Below are 16202 nucleotides of genomic sequence, written 5' to 3' on the forward strand. Positions count from 1 at the left end.
GACGCGACCTCCCATAAGGTTTTGTTTAACTCAGTGGTGGAGTGTAACGAAAAGTACTGAGGATAAGTTTACTTAGACTATTTTCAATTGTAGACTGTAATTTCTAAATGATCGTAGTGTGATATGCTTTTTGTTAGAAACATCTAGAACTGTATGATAGATATATAAAGGGTGGTTGTTGAGAGGTGCGAGGAGACTACTGTGGATTTACGATCATAAGTCTAGTGACATCGACGTTTCATTTTAACAAAATACACTGAACTTTCAAAAGCTATCAACAATCTTCAATCAGTGCATCTGTTTTTATTCGAAATGTCAATACTTTGGTAAATGAATAGTTAAGATTTTTTCCCGAATATTCATAGACTGGTGGTGAATAGTATTGTATTAGAATTATAAACTGTCTATCACTGTAACCTTGTTTATTTAACATACAACTGAATATTAAAGACTCGTCTGTCGTTTATTTTGCTGGTTTAAAAATTACTCACAAGCCGTTTATCTCAGTAGTTTCTATACCGCACCAACTGCCTGGTCCACTCTCGATTACTTACAGAACGCCGCCATATAGCTGGTATGTTTTTAATTAAAATGTTTTTATTGTTTGAAATTCCGTTATAGGATTGAGGATCACCTCCAGAGTAAGGGCGAGGATCACCTCCAGGGTAAGGTTGAGGATCACCTCCAGAGTAAGGGCGAGGATCACCTCCAGGGTAAAGGTGAGGATCACCTCCACGGTAGGAATCAGAATCACCTCCAGGGTGAGGGTGAGGGTCACCTCCAGAGTAAAGATGAGGATCACCACTAGTGTAAGGATGAGGATCACCTCCAGAGTAAGGGTGAGGATCACCTCCAGGGTAAGGGTGGGTATCACCTCGAGGGTAAGGGTAAGGATCACCTCCAGGGTAAGGGTGAGGATCACCTCCAGAGTAAGGGTGAGGATCACCTCCAAGGTAAGGATGAGGATCACCTCCAGGGTAAGGGTGAGGATCACCTCCAGGGTAAGGGTGAGGATCACCTCCAGAGTAAGGGTGAGGATCACCTCCAAGGTAAGGATGAGGATCACCTCCAGGGCAAGGGTGGGTATCACCTCCAGGGTAAGGATGAGGATCACCTCCAAGGTAAGGATGAGGATCACCTCCAGGGCAAGGGTGGGTATCACCTCCAAGGTAAGGATGAGGATCACCTCCAAGGTAAGGATGAGGATCACCTCCAGGGTAAGGGTGAGGATCACCTCCAGGGTAAGGGTGAGGATCACCTCCAGAGTAAGGGTGAGGATCACCTCCAAGGTAAGGATGAGGATCACCTCCAGGGCAAGGGTGGGTATCACCTCCAGGGTAAGGATGAGGATCACCTCCAAGGTAAGGATGAGGATCACCTCCAGGGCAAGGGTGGGTATCACCTCCAAGGTAAGGATGAGGATCACCTCCAAGGTAAGGATGAGGATCACCTCCAGGGTAAGGGTGAGGATCACCTCCAGGGTAAGGGTGAGGATCACCTCCAGAGTAAGGGTGAGGATCACCTCCAAGGTAAGGATGAGGATCACCTCCAGAGTAAGGGTGAGGATCACCTCCAAGGTAAGGATGAGGATCACCTCCAGGGCAAGGGTGAGGATCACCTCCAGGGTAAGGGTGAGGATCACCTCCAGAGTAAGGGTGAGGATCACCTCCAAGGTAAGGATGAGGATCACCTCCAGGGCAAGGGTGGGTATCACCTCCAGGGTAAGGATGAGGATCACCTCCAAGGTAAGGATGAGGATCACCTCCAGGGCAAGGGTGGGTATCACCTCCAAGGTAAGGATGAGGATCACCTCCAAGGTAAGGATGAGGATCACCTCCAGGGTAAGGGTGAGGATCACCTCCAGGGTAAGGGTGAGGATCACCTCCAGAGTAAGGGTGAGGATCACCTCCAAGGTAAGGATGAGGATCACCTCCAGGGCAAGGGTGGGTATCACCTCCAGGGTAAGGATGAGGATCACCTCCAAGGTAAGGATGAGGATCACCTCCAGGGCAAGGGTGGGTATCACCTCCAAGGTAAGGATGAGGATCACCTCCAAGGTAAGGATGAGGATCACCTCCAGGGTAAGGGTGAGGATCACCTCCAGGGTAAGGGTGAGGATCACCTCCAGAGTAAGGGTGAGGATCACCTCCAAGGTAAGGATGAGGATCACCTCCAGGGCAAGGGTGGGTATCACCTCCAGGGTAAGGATGAGGATCACCTCCAAGGTAAGGATGAGGATCACCTCCAGGGAAAGGGTGGGTATCACCTCCAGGGTAAGGATGAGGATCACCTCCAAGGTAAGGATGAGGATCACCTCCAGGGCAAGGGTGGGTATCACCTCCAAGGTAAGGATGAGGATCACCTCCAAGGTAAGGATGAGGATCACCTCCAAGGTAAGGATGAGGATCACCTCCAGGGTAAGGGTGAGGATCACCTCCAGGGTAAGGGTGAGGATCACCTCCAGAGTAAGGGTGAGGATCACCTCCAAGGTAAGGATGAGGATCACCTCCAGGGCAAGGGTGGGTATCACCTCCAGGGTAAGGATGAGGATCACCTCCAAGGTAAGGATGAGGATCACCTCCAGGGCAAGGGTGGGTATCACCTCCAGGGTAAGGATGAGGATCACCTCCAAGGTAAGGATGAGGATCACCTCCAGGGCAAGGGTGGGTATCACCTCCAGAGTGAGGGTGAGGATCACCTCCAGAGTAAGGATGAGGATCACCTCCAAGGTAAGGATGAGGATCACCTCCAAGGTAAGGATGAGGATCACCTCCAAGGTAAGGATGAGGATCACCTCCAGGGTAAGGGTGAGGATCACCTCCAGGGTAAGGGTGAGGATCACCTCCAGAGTAAGGGTGAGGATCACCTCCAAGGTAAGGATGAGGATCACCTCCAGGGCAAGGGTGGGTATCACCTCCAGGGTAAGGATGAGGATCACCTTCAAGGTAAGGATGAGGATCACCTCCAGGGCAAGGGTGGGTATCACCTCCAGGGTAAGGATGAGGATCACCTCCAAGGTAAGGATGAGGATCACCTCCAGGGCAAGGGTGGGTATCACCTCCAAGGTAAGGATGAGGATCACCTCCAAGGTAAGGATGAGGATCACCTCCAGGGTAAGGGTGAGGATCACCTCCAGGGTAAGGGTGAGGATCACCTCCAGAGTAAGGGTGAGGATCACCTCCAAGGTAAGGATGAGGATCACCTCCAGGGCAAGGGTGGGTATCACCTCCAGGGTAAGGATGAGGATCACCTCCAAGGTAAGGATGAGGATCACCTCCAGGGCAAGGGTGGGTATCACCTCCAAGGTAAGGATGAGGATCACCTCCAAGGTAAGGATGAGGATCACCTCCAGGGTAAGGGTGAGGATCACCTCCAGGGTAAGGGTGAGGATCACCTCCAGAGTAAGGGTGAGGATCACCTCCAAGGTAAGGATGAGGATCACCTCCAGGGCAAGGGTGGGTATCACCTCCAGGGCAAGGGTGGGTATCACCTCCAGGGCAAGGGTGGGTATCACCTCCAGAGTGAGGGTGAGGATCACCTCCAGAGTAAGGGTAAGGATCACCTCCAAGGTAAGGATGAGGATCACCTCCAGGGCAAGGGTGGGTATCACCTCCAGAGTGAGGGTGAGGATCACCTCCAGAGTAAGGGTAAGGATCACCTCCAAGGTAAGGATGAGGATCACCTCCAGGGCAAGGGTGGGTATCACCTCCAGAGTGAGGGTGAGGATCACCTCCAGAGTAAGGGTAAGGATCACCTCCAAGGTAAGGATGAGGATCACCTCCAGGGCAAGGGTGGGTATCACCTCCAGGGCAAGGGTGGGTATCACCTCCAGGGCAAGGGTGGGTATCACCTCCAGAGTGAGGGTGAGGATCACCTCCAGAGTAAGGGTGAGGATCACCTCCAAGGTAAGGATGAGGATCACCTCCAGGGCAAGGGTGGGTATCACCTCCAGAGTGAGGGTGAGGATCACTTCCAGGGTAAGGGTAAGGATCACCTCCAGAGTGAGGGTGAGGATCACCTCCTGGGTAAGGGTGGGTATCACCTCCAGAGTGAGGGTGAGGATCACCTCCAGGGCAAGGGTGGGTATCACCTCCAGGGCAAGGGTGGGTATCACCTCCAGAGTGAGGGTGAGGATCACCTCCAGAGTAAGGGTGAGGATCACCTCCAGGGCAAGGGTGGGTATCACCTCCAGGGCAAGGGTGGGTATCACCTCCAGAGTGAGGGTGAGGATCACCTCCAGGGTAAGGGTGAGGATCACCTCCAGAATAGGGTAAGGATCACCTCCGGAGTAAAGGTGACTCTCATTGGTAAGGTATGACTTCCTACTGATAGACAAACTAACATTTTCTATTAAAAAGGTAAATAAAACATATTACTCAGGGCGGCGTCAAACCACCAGCCAAATAGCCAACCGACTATTGCACAAAACGCCACAATACTAAGTTGAAATGACTTTAGACGGATGTTCCCCTGTCATTTCTCTGTCAATACAACTGTCTACAAACTACAGTATTTACACATCCGTATTAATGATGTCACGCTCAGTTTCGCTGACGGCAGTTGCAAGGCTGACGTTCGTCATCATATCAATCATTCATTCTTACCACGACAAAAACAAACAGTTAACAGAGAAAAAACGAAACGATTTTGAAAATAAACCTGCTCAATGAGCTTCGGTCTCTGAAAGACAAGGTCCTAACCAAACTACCGAACTGTTCCCTCGATTGTCTGGTCCAGCCTCGATTAACCTGCCGTCGCCGTAGAACGGGGTCAGACGAAAAAAAAACGTTAAGGTATTTGAAGCTTCTTACGTCATTATCGGGGGCGGTGGGGTTGCCTAGTGGTTAGAGCGTTCGCTCATCACGCCAAATACCCGGGCTCGAGACAACATATGTGTACAATGTGTGAAGCCCATTTCAGGTGTCCCCCGCTGTGATATTGCTGGAATATTGCTAAGGGTTTCGTAAAACTAGCTCACTCGCTCACTGTCATCATCAACATGCTCATATTCAATGTTGATATATACACAATCACTATTGACTTCTTTTTGAAACCAGCGTTTTGTCAAAAGACACTCCTCAAACAAAGTGAAATTAATCACTCTGACGCAACGTTCAGCGTTTTGACGTTGAGAACGTCACCCGCGGCAGGGCAGCATTCACATAAGAGGACCAAATCAGATCGTATATTTAACTCAAGTGGGTGTGTGATCATGTTCTATGCCTTCGGGAAATGCGAGTTGATTAGGAAAGGTATTTCGAATACACATAGGTTCGACTAGTTCCATGTGTAAACAGCGCTCTTCTTTATCGCCGTAATTTACGAGTATACCGATAACATGGCATCTATTTCAAGAGTCTCTGCCGCAGATGCTCTTTCAACTGGACCTAATTAACGATAATCTACGCGGGGGCTGATCAGCATCTATACTGCGTGGTAATGTGTCTACATGACAAGAGTCAATAACAAATAGAAAAAAGTAATGGAATTAGATCGGAAACATTAAATTTGTAATTTTACAGAATTTGTTGAAAGTATCAATACATATTGATTTATCATTGAAAATACTGTGGAATAATCTCCATCGATTTCCTAATAATTCAACCGTATCAATAGTCCTTTATCGGAATATTAAAAAAGAATGGAATTAGAATGTTTAGAGCATTTTAAAGGTGTCGGCACTATCATGTGTAGGGGATTGACCGCAAATATATTGAACAGCAAAAGAAACGCAACTCTGGTTTTTGGAATCTCTGGTTACCTTTCTTGTGCTGTTCAGTATATATGTGTAAGGCTATCGTTAATTGTTATGTACAGTTGTGGCTGGGTAGCCTAGTGGTCATATCGTCCGCTCCTCACGCCGAAGACACGTGTTCGATTCCCCACATGACCACAACGAACTTCTTTTCTGATGTCCCCGGCTGTGATATTGCTGGAATATTGCTAAAAGCGGCGTAAAACCACACTCACTCACATAGTATAGTATACTACTGTTATGACGCACTGAAAGGGAATCGCTATTTGTGTTCGTTATGCCCCGTAATTCGTTGTACACTTTAGACTAAAATATGCAGCAAGAGGCCGTGATCAAAACAATAGTTCGACATATCCGTCAAGTCGTTGTAACCAGGCTCGTTATAAAGGTAGTAACTATGCGTGTCTCTTCGACGGTACCAATCTATAGCCTATCGTTCTGCATCAACTGCCTGCCAGACTTTCCTTTTTTGTGTCCTATTCAATGCGTTACTCGTAACTCTCGTAACCTAAAGTGAGTGAGTGAGTGAGTGAGTGAGTGAGTGAGTGAGTGAGTGGGTATAGTCTTTGAATATTCCAGCAATATCACGGCGAGGACACCAGAAATGGTATTCGCACATTGGAACATGTGGTGAATCGAACCCGGGTGAGGAGCGAACGCATTAACCACTAGGCTACCCCACCCTACCCAATTTCCTTCGACTTAACATTATCAAGCACATCAGGCATACATGGTATTACCACAGAACATTACTGAGTACAGTCAACTATGGCTGTAACTCAAAGGGACCACATGGTTTGTTGTAACCTTGCATACACACGCACGAGCACACACACATACACACACATAGACACATCCATCCATTCGTACATGCATACATACACACACGCACACATACATACATAACATGCATGCATGCACACAGACAGACATACGTGCATGTATGCATGCATACTACCCATCAAAATTTTAGACTCACTAGTGTAAATGCAGCCACTTACTTTCGGCAACTGTCCTAAACTAGATTTTGCCACATATTCCATACTGTTTAAAGGTACTGTTTACACACGAACTGATGTATTATAAAACAAATTCGTAACATTTAAAAGTTATTGTCATGAATTCAATAAATGATAAAAAATCAGTGAATATTGGCGAATTCTTAACAAAACTTTACACCAGAACGCAGCTGCATATATCTTTCAGCAAATGTGATGCATGATCCTTCTGCAGTTCATCTGAATAAGGTCTGCAGTTTGTTCCCCGAAGTTAGTAGAGAATTCAATCTTGGTTGAGGCTATATACATATACCTATAGTGAGTGTTTTTAGTGAAAAACTTTAAATAAACTTTTGATAGGAAGTACATATCAGAAGCAGCTAATTTTTTAGACGAAAATAATTTTCTATTTTACGTTCACAGTAACTTAAGTAATCATACACAAACAATGGCGTGTACAGTGTGTAAACCTTCAGTGTAATTATTCATGACTAAACACTAATGAGCATTTCATCGTTTATTTGTGATGGGAATTAGACTAACTAATTTCGCTCTCCTTCCCGGAAATTTAACAGCTGATAATTGCTTCAGAATCGTATATAATTTGCAGAGATCTTGTTGTGGTAGTAATCAAACCCTGGCTTCACGTCTAAGATCAACCGTTTTCAACTAACACCTGTTATTAAGTTTGAATCAATGCCAACAGCGCAGCGTGGTTGGTTGTACGGTGTAGCACAGAGCCTGGGGGGTTGCCTCGGGGGACGGGGAAACTAGGATCACGTGACTCTAGACGTTGCAATTGCAGATATTGGCTACACGTTGTCAAACAATTAAACAGTGTGATTAATGTTAAGCTGTACATGATATAGGGAGAAGTGATAGTTAAAATCTGGTTTCATGTCAATCGCAACTTGATATCGGGGACGTGAGAACAGAGATTAACCCACAATAAAACCTTTGATGTATTCCGATTATAAGTGTATTGAAATTTCTATTTCTAGGCGGAATAATACGTATAGAAACAAACGGCCCTGGTCAAGTAGTGGGTATAATGTGACAACTCTCAGTCCGGACAGCGGTCAGACAGAGGACAAGGGTGGGATTGGCTCAACTCTACTCTCCCTCCACCCGACTCCAGAAGTGCGACCGCTCTCTTATTCTCAGCAACAATTGGAATGATTGTCTCTCAGTGTTTGATCCGAACATGTGATTATTAGGCTGTCCAGCGAGTAATGACCAATAATTTATCACCTAGCGCGGCTTGACCACCATCGAACGCGCGTGTCCACTTTCTCTCATTGACCATTCTAATCTTCATGTCGCCAGCATGTCTGTCCCTTAATAAAGCCCGTTTCAACTTATCGAGTAGACTTGAGCAAGTAACGATCGCGTTCACGTTGCCTTTGTGTGACTGGACACCCGTCTTGCACAATGTGTGAATGGGTCCACCTTTGGTTGCCGGTTGCGCAATAGGCGAGAAGGAATGCAGGGTACTTGTGTGTGGTCAGCGTGGTGGTGGACCAAAGGAGGCTGGACAGGCCAGAGGAGTGGCAGCAATCGATACATTTCGGCAGTTCACACCACATTCCACCTAAGGTCAAGAGTCAAGTGTCTGGTTGGCAAACTTTGTTACGACGACTTAAGTGACGTTTAGATGGCAATCAGTCAGAAATGTCATCTCCAAATGAAATCCAACCAAGCCTCAAACCATAGACTAACACGACGTAACAAGGATGAAGTATTTTTATCCACAATTTAGTGAAATGATATAAACAGGTGTCTGAACATTTATGCTTTTTATATGACGTTACCCTAAACTATACTGAGGAGCAAAAGAGACTATACCTCTCAGTTGATTTTATCACGTGCGATTTGAAAATACAACACTTACAGTAAGCTAAGTTCATATTATATCAAAAACAAATTTTTACACCTACATTTGAAAAAAATATAAAAAACTTTCAAAATTTAAACAGAAGATAATCACATATTAAACAACTGTTGATGGGAGTCGTAGACAACACATCTTTCAATATCAGTTAATGGCTATCTCGGTACAGTTCTACAATGCATAATAAAGGAACAGTTGGATCATAACTTGGAACAGTTTCTTTGGACCTGAGTATATGTGGTTATCAGCACGTTAAACATCATCGACAGCCCCGCGTCCTCGCGCGGTCATCCAGTCGAAATTGCTGTGCATTATTTCTTCACATGCAAGAAATACGCGGAGTTAAGACAAAAATAATATTTCTATTTAAAATAATATTTCTATTTAAAATAATATCTCTATTTATATGAACACTGTTCTAAGGGGGCGTGCATCCCTCACTAGCAATTATCTAGTGAAATTTTGAAAATTATTTTAATTTTTATCTGTTTAAATAACATACAAAGATAAAAAAATGAAATGTTTGTCGGGCAACGGCGTGTCACCTTTATTTGCGCGGGTAACAATTTATTGTCATTTTAAAAGTAATTTTGACTTGCCCGCGTCCCGATCATCCATTTGTCCACCGTAAGAATGAGTGTCTGCAAGAACGAGAGTGACTGAATCTACAACTCACTGACACGTGCTAAACTTCCCAAGCTGTATTTCTGAGAGGAAAAAATAAAAATGTATTCCTCCCTCGTCCCTTTTTTCTATCAATGTTTTTCAAAGTCACTTTTGAAAAAAATGTGCCCGTGAAACAGTTATTTTTTATGCAGTCTTAGGTGTAGCGATACAGACAAATATACAGAACAAACTGACAGGACGGATGGACAGACAGAACAGATATACAAACAAGACGGACGAACGGAGGGGCCGACAGACGCGCGTGGTATTTGAATGCAAGCAAATAAGGAATAACCTGTTCCGTTTGAAGTTTTGATTGTTTCCCCACCTTAATTAATAAACGGTTAATCACATTTGAAGTTAAAAACAGAATAGGTTTGTTTCCATTATATCATAACTGAAGTACGTAATCTGGAACGTACCCACTTTGCTTGCGTATTCAGTGCAGTCATCGGATCAGAAGTGATTACCATTCATTAACTGCTGTAAAGGTAGTGAGGTAAAACGAATCAAAATATACCATACGTTAATTTAATAGCAGCATATGTATTTAAACACATATGTTAAAAGAAAATAATATTGTAGAAACTATTGAAACATTTTATCTTTTCTCAAAGAAAACACCTTTTTAACGGATAGAATGGTTTAATATAACGTTTTTCACAATCTGAATAGCATGTCCTTTGTGTTCTAATAGGATATTCTGAAACTATTGAACGACAACAAATATCCCCAGAATTTAGATTTCCCTTAATTGAAAACGGCAGAGGCACAAAGGTGTCTGTCGACAAGTCTAAAGCAGCGAAAACATCAAGCTAGCTAGACAATCGGTTTTCAAAGACGATAGCCAAATTTTCCTCGCTTGTTCAAAGGTCTTACAAATTAAACTTCGCGTCTGCGACTCGTGGGTGGGAAAAGCGCACCAGATTTTCTTGTCGCGTTTGTTGAAGGCGACGCGTCTAAATGTTATTGAACAATTAAAGCTGATTGAATCAGCCCTTGTCGGGCGTGAATACTAATTTCAACACTGGATGCTACTTGAAGGAAGACTGATCACAAGGGTCAGATACGATCGTCGACTTTAAGTGGATAATCTCGCTGTGACGAGATTTGGAGAGAATTGAGGAATGTTAAGTGGTACACAATAACCGTCGTTTTGCTTTGCATTGCGATAGCTGTCTGACCTTTGAAAACTTTCATATAGTAATTAGAACCGATTATATTCTGTGGCAGGCGATTCAGACAACTCGAAAGAAATTTACGGTAGACAGGGTCATGACCTTTGAAAATAAATGAGTTTTTGAAATGAGTAAGTTCGCCAAGGTAACAAAGTTTTAAATGATGTGGACATTGGCAATGAGGTTGAACCAGTATACACAGACTAGGTGGTTTTAGCACTCGGTGATTTTCGGCGTCGGTTGCAATAATGATTGACGTGTTGATGATAAAACAAGCTTAATGATATCAGGGTTTCCCATCCACAGTGTACCTTTCACCTTTCAGAATGCATCAGTGTGTATCGATCTCATGTAATGTACATGTGAAATAGCTCCCACTTATCACCGGCAGAATTGACAGGTGTCAATAAGATTATACAACGGACATCACTAGGGCAGTATCACATGCCCTCAATATAGATTACATATTCCCACTTGACAATCAAGGGTTGTAATGAGGGGTGAAATAGACTATTATTTAACGTTTTGTCAAAAATGTATCTTTACCAGACTGAAAGAGCTGTCACCGTTTGAATGGCGCGTATTTCAGGGCACAATGCAATGTCAATCATTCTGTTGATAGACGGGACCAAGTTAAACGTTTGAGCGATTTTGGTCTGGTTATATCACATTTAGGCGTGGGTGGGATGTGCGTGGGCGGACCTCCAGGGTATTCGAGAACGGATGGTCATCTTAATGTCAACTTGCACGGTCATGACGCCGTCATTGTCACCTGGAGGTCAAGCTGTTCAGAAAATGCATGGTCAAAGTCATTGCAACATCAGGATGAATGAACATTCTTTGGATTAATGGGGCGTAATCTGGTACTAACTGTTTAGGTAAAGGGTGCCATATTGTCATGTTGTATCATCTCAGCGTTTTAGTATGGTCGCTCATGCGTCACTGACTTATATCATTCGGGATACTCATCGATGGAGCAGTATATGATATTAAGACGAAAGAATTGATGGCATATTAATGATGATAATAAAAATGGATTTATAGAGCACATAGTTTCCAGATGCGGCGTTCACCGGCGCTGACTATTATAATACAACAGTTTATTGGAACCTATACTTCAGGTTTTAAATAACGCGTAATGAATGCCAGTTTTACATAATTGTAGACTGCTTACGTACTTAGAACATCGCGAGTGACGGCGGGTTAGCTTAGTGGTCAAGGCCTCCGTTCGTCACGCTGAAGACGGGTTCGATTCCCACATCGGCACAATATGTGAAGCCATTTCTTGTGATTTAATCTGCATTACTATTGAGAAAAACGGCACAAAAAAAACAACAAAACCAATAGATTAACCCCAAACCAAACAAAAACAAACAAAACGCTGCGCTGAGCAATATCAATTAACATGATCGAGGAGTCATTCCCGCTGAATTGGCAGTCACGCCGTCGTGTACCAGCTGCGTAGATCGATGCTCATGCTGTTGATCACTGGACTGTCTCTTCCAGACTCGATTAATTATAAACCGCCGCCATACAGATGTAATATTGTAGAACGCGGTGTAAAACACGAAATCAACAAACAAAACAAACAGAAACTGAACAGTTTAAGATCAAACCACTCTGACATTCCCAAGGGACGCAAGGTGAGTTGCAGCGCCCCAGACGCTCGAACCACCTGCGCCCCAGGCCACATGAACCAATAGGTGAGTTCCACATCTCGTCACCCAGTCAGGTCAGGAGCCGTCATATTTAAAGAATATCAATCATGATGATATATACATATGGAAATTAATTAAGCAACACCAAATTCAAAGACACATAAAAACTTAACAAAGTTTAACGAAGTAATTTTGATGATTGATTATTCAATTTTGATGTATTGACATACAGCATGAGCTTTTCATGGGTTGATATGACGCGCGTGAAGCTTGCACAGCGCACGTGCATTGCTTTAACCTCAACTTTCGAAAAATGCACTTTTTCCCTGGGGTGTTTACAAGCGCAGGTTGTCGATTGCATTCGGTTTTTCATTCATTTCAATGTCATGGCACGTAGGAAATTATCAGAGGCCACTCGTTGGCAAATAATCGGCATGAGGAATGCTGGTATGTCTCTAAGACAAATCGGGACTCAAATCGGACGACATCATTCCATAATTTCAAAACTTTTGAAAAAATACCGGGCCACTAATGAAGTTAAAGACCTGCCTAGACCAGGAAGACCCAGGAAGACCACAGTCCGGGAGGACAGAGCTTTACTGAGACTTGTACGGCGCAGGTCCTTCGACTCGAGCTCTCGGTTGAGACAGGAGTGGCTTCCAGGGAGACCCATCTCGAACAGGACTGTTCGGAATCGTCTGAAAGCTGCAGGATACCGGGCAAGGAGGCCAATCAAGCGACCCAGACTGTCTCCAGCCCATAAGGCAGCCCGACTGGCCTGGTGTAATGACCGTTTGCACTGGAACATTGCCTCTTGGAGGAAGGTCCATTTCTCAGATGAGAGCCGGTTCTTGCTGCACATGGTGGACGGTCGTACTCGGGTCTGGAGGCAGAGGAACACAGCAATGGCTCCACGGAACATCCAGGAGACTGTGGCCTTTGGGGGAGGTTCCGTTATGGTATGGGGGTGCATTTCCATGAACTGCAAGTTGGATATCATTACCATCCGTGGCAACCTTAACGGTGTTCGTTACCAACAGGAGGTTCTTGACAGGGCTGTGGTACCTCATTTTGAGAACCATCCTCTGGCAACGAGACCCATATTTATGGACGACAATGCTAGACCTCACAGGGCGCATGCTGTAAATGATTTTTTGCGGCAAAATGCAATTGACAGAATTCCATGGCCTGCCATGAGCCCTGACCTCAACCCCATTGAACATTTGTGGGACTTTATTGGCCGTCGTGTGAGGCAGAGAGACCCACCAGTCCATAATCTCAACGAATTGACGGCTGCCCTGCATGAGGAGTGGAACAGGATCCCCCAGAATCAGATCCGGAGACTCATCCAAGGAATGAGGAGGCGTCTGGAATCGGTGGTGCGTGCGCAGGGAGGACACACTAGATATTGATGAAAGTCGGTGTGCAGACTCTCAGATGACTGTTCTTTCTTTCCATGTGACATTTGTGTTAATACACCTGACAACAACGTCTGTGGATGAATAGTAAATTGTGTCCATTTTTTCATGAATTTAAGACAGTTTTAAGAATTTGGATTTCGTTGCAATAAAGCAAAGTCTTGATACTTTTTCCCTTTAAGTTGTTTGTCAGAGATCGTCTGTTGAATAAAAAAGTGTCAAACTATATCAACCCGGCATATTTTGATTGTCAGAACACTTCAAAGTTGCTCCAATAGAAAAAATTGGGGTGTTGCTTGATTAATTTCCAGGTGTATATATACTATTTGTACGGATACGTACACGCATGCGCGGGGGAAAATCCTCAGCACCATTAATTTTATTTGTTCGTCGTATTCATAGCAGTCGTCCTGCCTGAGTTCACGAAGTTAAACACATTTGCACCGAGATCAAAGTCGAGTTGAAGTAATGGCCTAAATATGATTTTAATATGCCTCGCGTTAGCTTGTCTAACATAGCATGCGGTAAGCACCATCGAAACACAGGATACGCATCACTGTCAGAAGGGACTGGAACTTTATACAGCTCCACCGCCACAGACTGGATCGTATACAGATTCGGGGCTGGTTCTTTGTCCACACGGCCCCGGTCGAATGTATTCGTTGAGCGGTCGTCCAACTGTAGTCGGGAATGAAGCGTGTGTCAGTGGCAGGGTTTGGTGGACACAGTGAGTGAGTGAGTTTGGTTTTACGCCGCTTCTAGCAATATTCCAGCGATATCACGGCGGGGGACACCAGAAAATGGGCCTCACACATAGTACCCATGTGGGGAATCGAACCCGGGTCTTCGGCGTGACGAGCGAACGCTTTAACCACTAGGCTACCCCACCACCCCGTGGACAGAGCTTTATGATAATAACTCTGTCAGTCTGTGTAAATATCGGAGGAGAAGTAAAGGATGAAAGAAACGACGGGTAGGATGTGGGACTGGGGTCAGAGGCTGAAAGAACGTGGGGGAGTGAGTTGAGTTGGGCTTTACATTACATCGGAATTATTGCAGCCATGTAGCGCTTGGCGAGATCCAGTTTGCCTCTGTCTGTGTGTGTGTGTGTGTGTGTGTGTGTGTGTGTGTGTGTGTGTGTGTGTGTGTGTGTGTGTGTGTGTGTGTGTGTGTGTGAGAGACTTTTGAGAGAACACTAGACAAAAAGGTAAAACTGTTCTCGATTCCGGTTATATATGAAAGGTGTTACCTGTGTCATACCACTATGAAATCATAACCTGGGTACCGCTTTCTGGGTCAGAGATTCTGGGAAAACAGAACACATTTACATTTCAAACTATGATACCGACACAACACATTCGACCGAACAATACAAACCCCACCAAAAATCCGCATTACCAGACGGGTAACAGAAGCCAAAATTTCTACCGGACCGGACCAACAAATATATAAACCGCTGGCACAGCTTATACTTTCTTGTCTGTGGGTACGCTCAGGTCAGATCATCATGAGAATCAGAGATGCATGTATTGTTATAAATCTTATTACGGTTCTCGCTTATCGGATCAGACGGACACTGGCTATCCAGTGTTAATGTTGTGTGTGCGGGAACAATGGTGACGTGTGCAAGGCTTTGTCGGATTCAAGGGCATCTGTACTCATTTCATGTTCCAGGAGAGGCGTGAAGTCAAATCTTTCATGCGCCTTTGACTAATAAAAGAGAATCATACAACATTGTATATCACAAAAATCGAAGTTAATCAGTTTGAATACTAACTACCATTGGCCGCCAGAGGAAACTCGTCTGGCGACAATCAGAGTCTGTCTTACCTGTGAAGTTCAACGAAATCTTTATCAGAATTCTCCTCATGAACGCCATCTAAGATTTCAGAAGAATTTGGTTTAGCGTTATCTGTATATATACCGGAGTGTCTACCGTACACCTCATTGTAAATATGACCCGTAAAGGTCCTGGGTAGAATACCGCCATATAGCTGGAATATTGTTAAGTGCGACGTAAAACTAAACTCACTCACTCACTTCTGGGTTGACTAGGTCTTAAGCAACCCATGCTTGCTATGAAATGTGACTATGCCTGTGGTAAGAGGCGAGGCTCGGTGACTTGGTTGACACATGACATCGGTTCCCAATTGTGCAGATCGATGCTCATGCAGTTGGTCACTTTATTGTCTGGTCCAGACTCGATTATATACAGACCGCTGCCATAAAGCTGAAATATTTGTGAGTGTGGCGTAAAATTTAACTCACTTACTCACTCATTGTAACGTACCCGTGAAGGTCCGGGTTAGAATATTGTCCTTCAGTAACCCATGTTTGTCGTAAGAGGCGACTAACGGGATAGGGTGGTCAGGCTCGCTGACTTGGTTGACACATGTCATCCGTTCCCAGTTGCACAGATCGTTGCTCATGTTGTAAATCACTGGGTTGCCTGGTCAAGACTCGATTATTTAAAGACTGCCGCCATATAGCTGGAATATTGCAGGGTGCGGCTTAAAACTAAACTCACTCACCCATTGTAAATGACATCTCAAATTGTCCGGTTTAACTACATTGCGAATGGAACACCATTCGGGACAAAAAATAGGATCCGTAATATACTACGGTTAGGCGAAAGGTA

General features: G+C 44.7%; 1 protein-coding gene across 1 annotated transcript; it reads right to left on the minus strand.

The window, feature by feature from the left end:
* Nucleotides 1-586: 586 nt before the first annotated feature.
* LOC137271864 (uncharacterized) lies at nt 587-15443 on the minus strand. The gene is made up of 6 exons (XM_067804255.1): nt 15395-15443; nt 2843-4281; nt 2459-2746; nt 1643-2410; nt 1019-1474; nt 587-970 (listed from the first exon to the last, which is right to left on the minus strand). The coding sequence occupies exons 1-6, from the start codon at nt 15441-15443 to the stop codon at nt 587-589; spliced, it is 3384 nt and encodes a 1127-aa protein (XP_067660356.1).
* Between the last annotated feature and the right edge of the window lie 759 nt (nt 15444-16202).

This window comes from Haliotis asinina, chromosome 2, assembly GCF_037392515.1.
Source record: "Haliotis asinina isolate JCU_RB_2024 chromosome 2, JCU_Hal_asi_v2, whole genome shotgun sequence".
Taxonomy (NCBI): Eukaryota; Metazoa; Mollusca; class Gastropoda; order Lepetellida; family Haliotidae; genus Haliotis; species Haliotis asinina.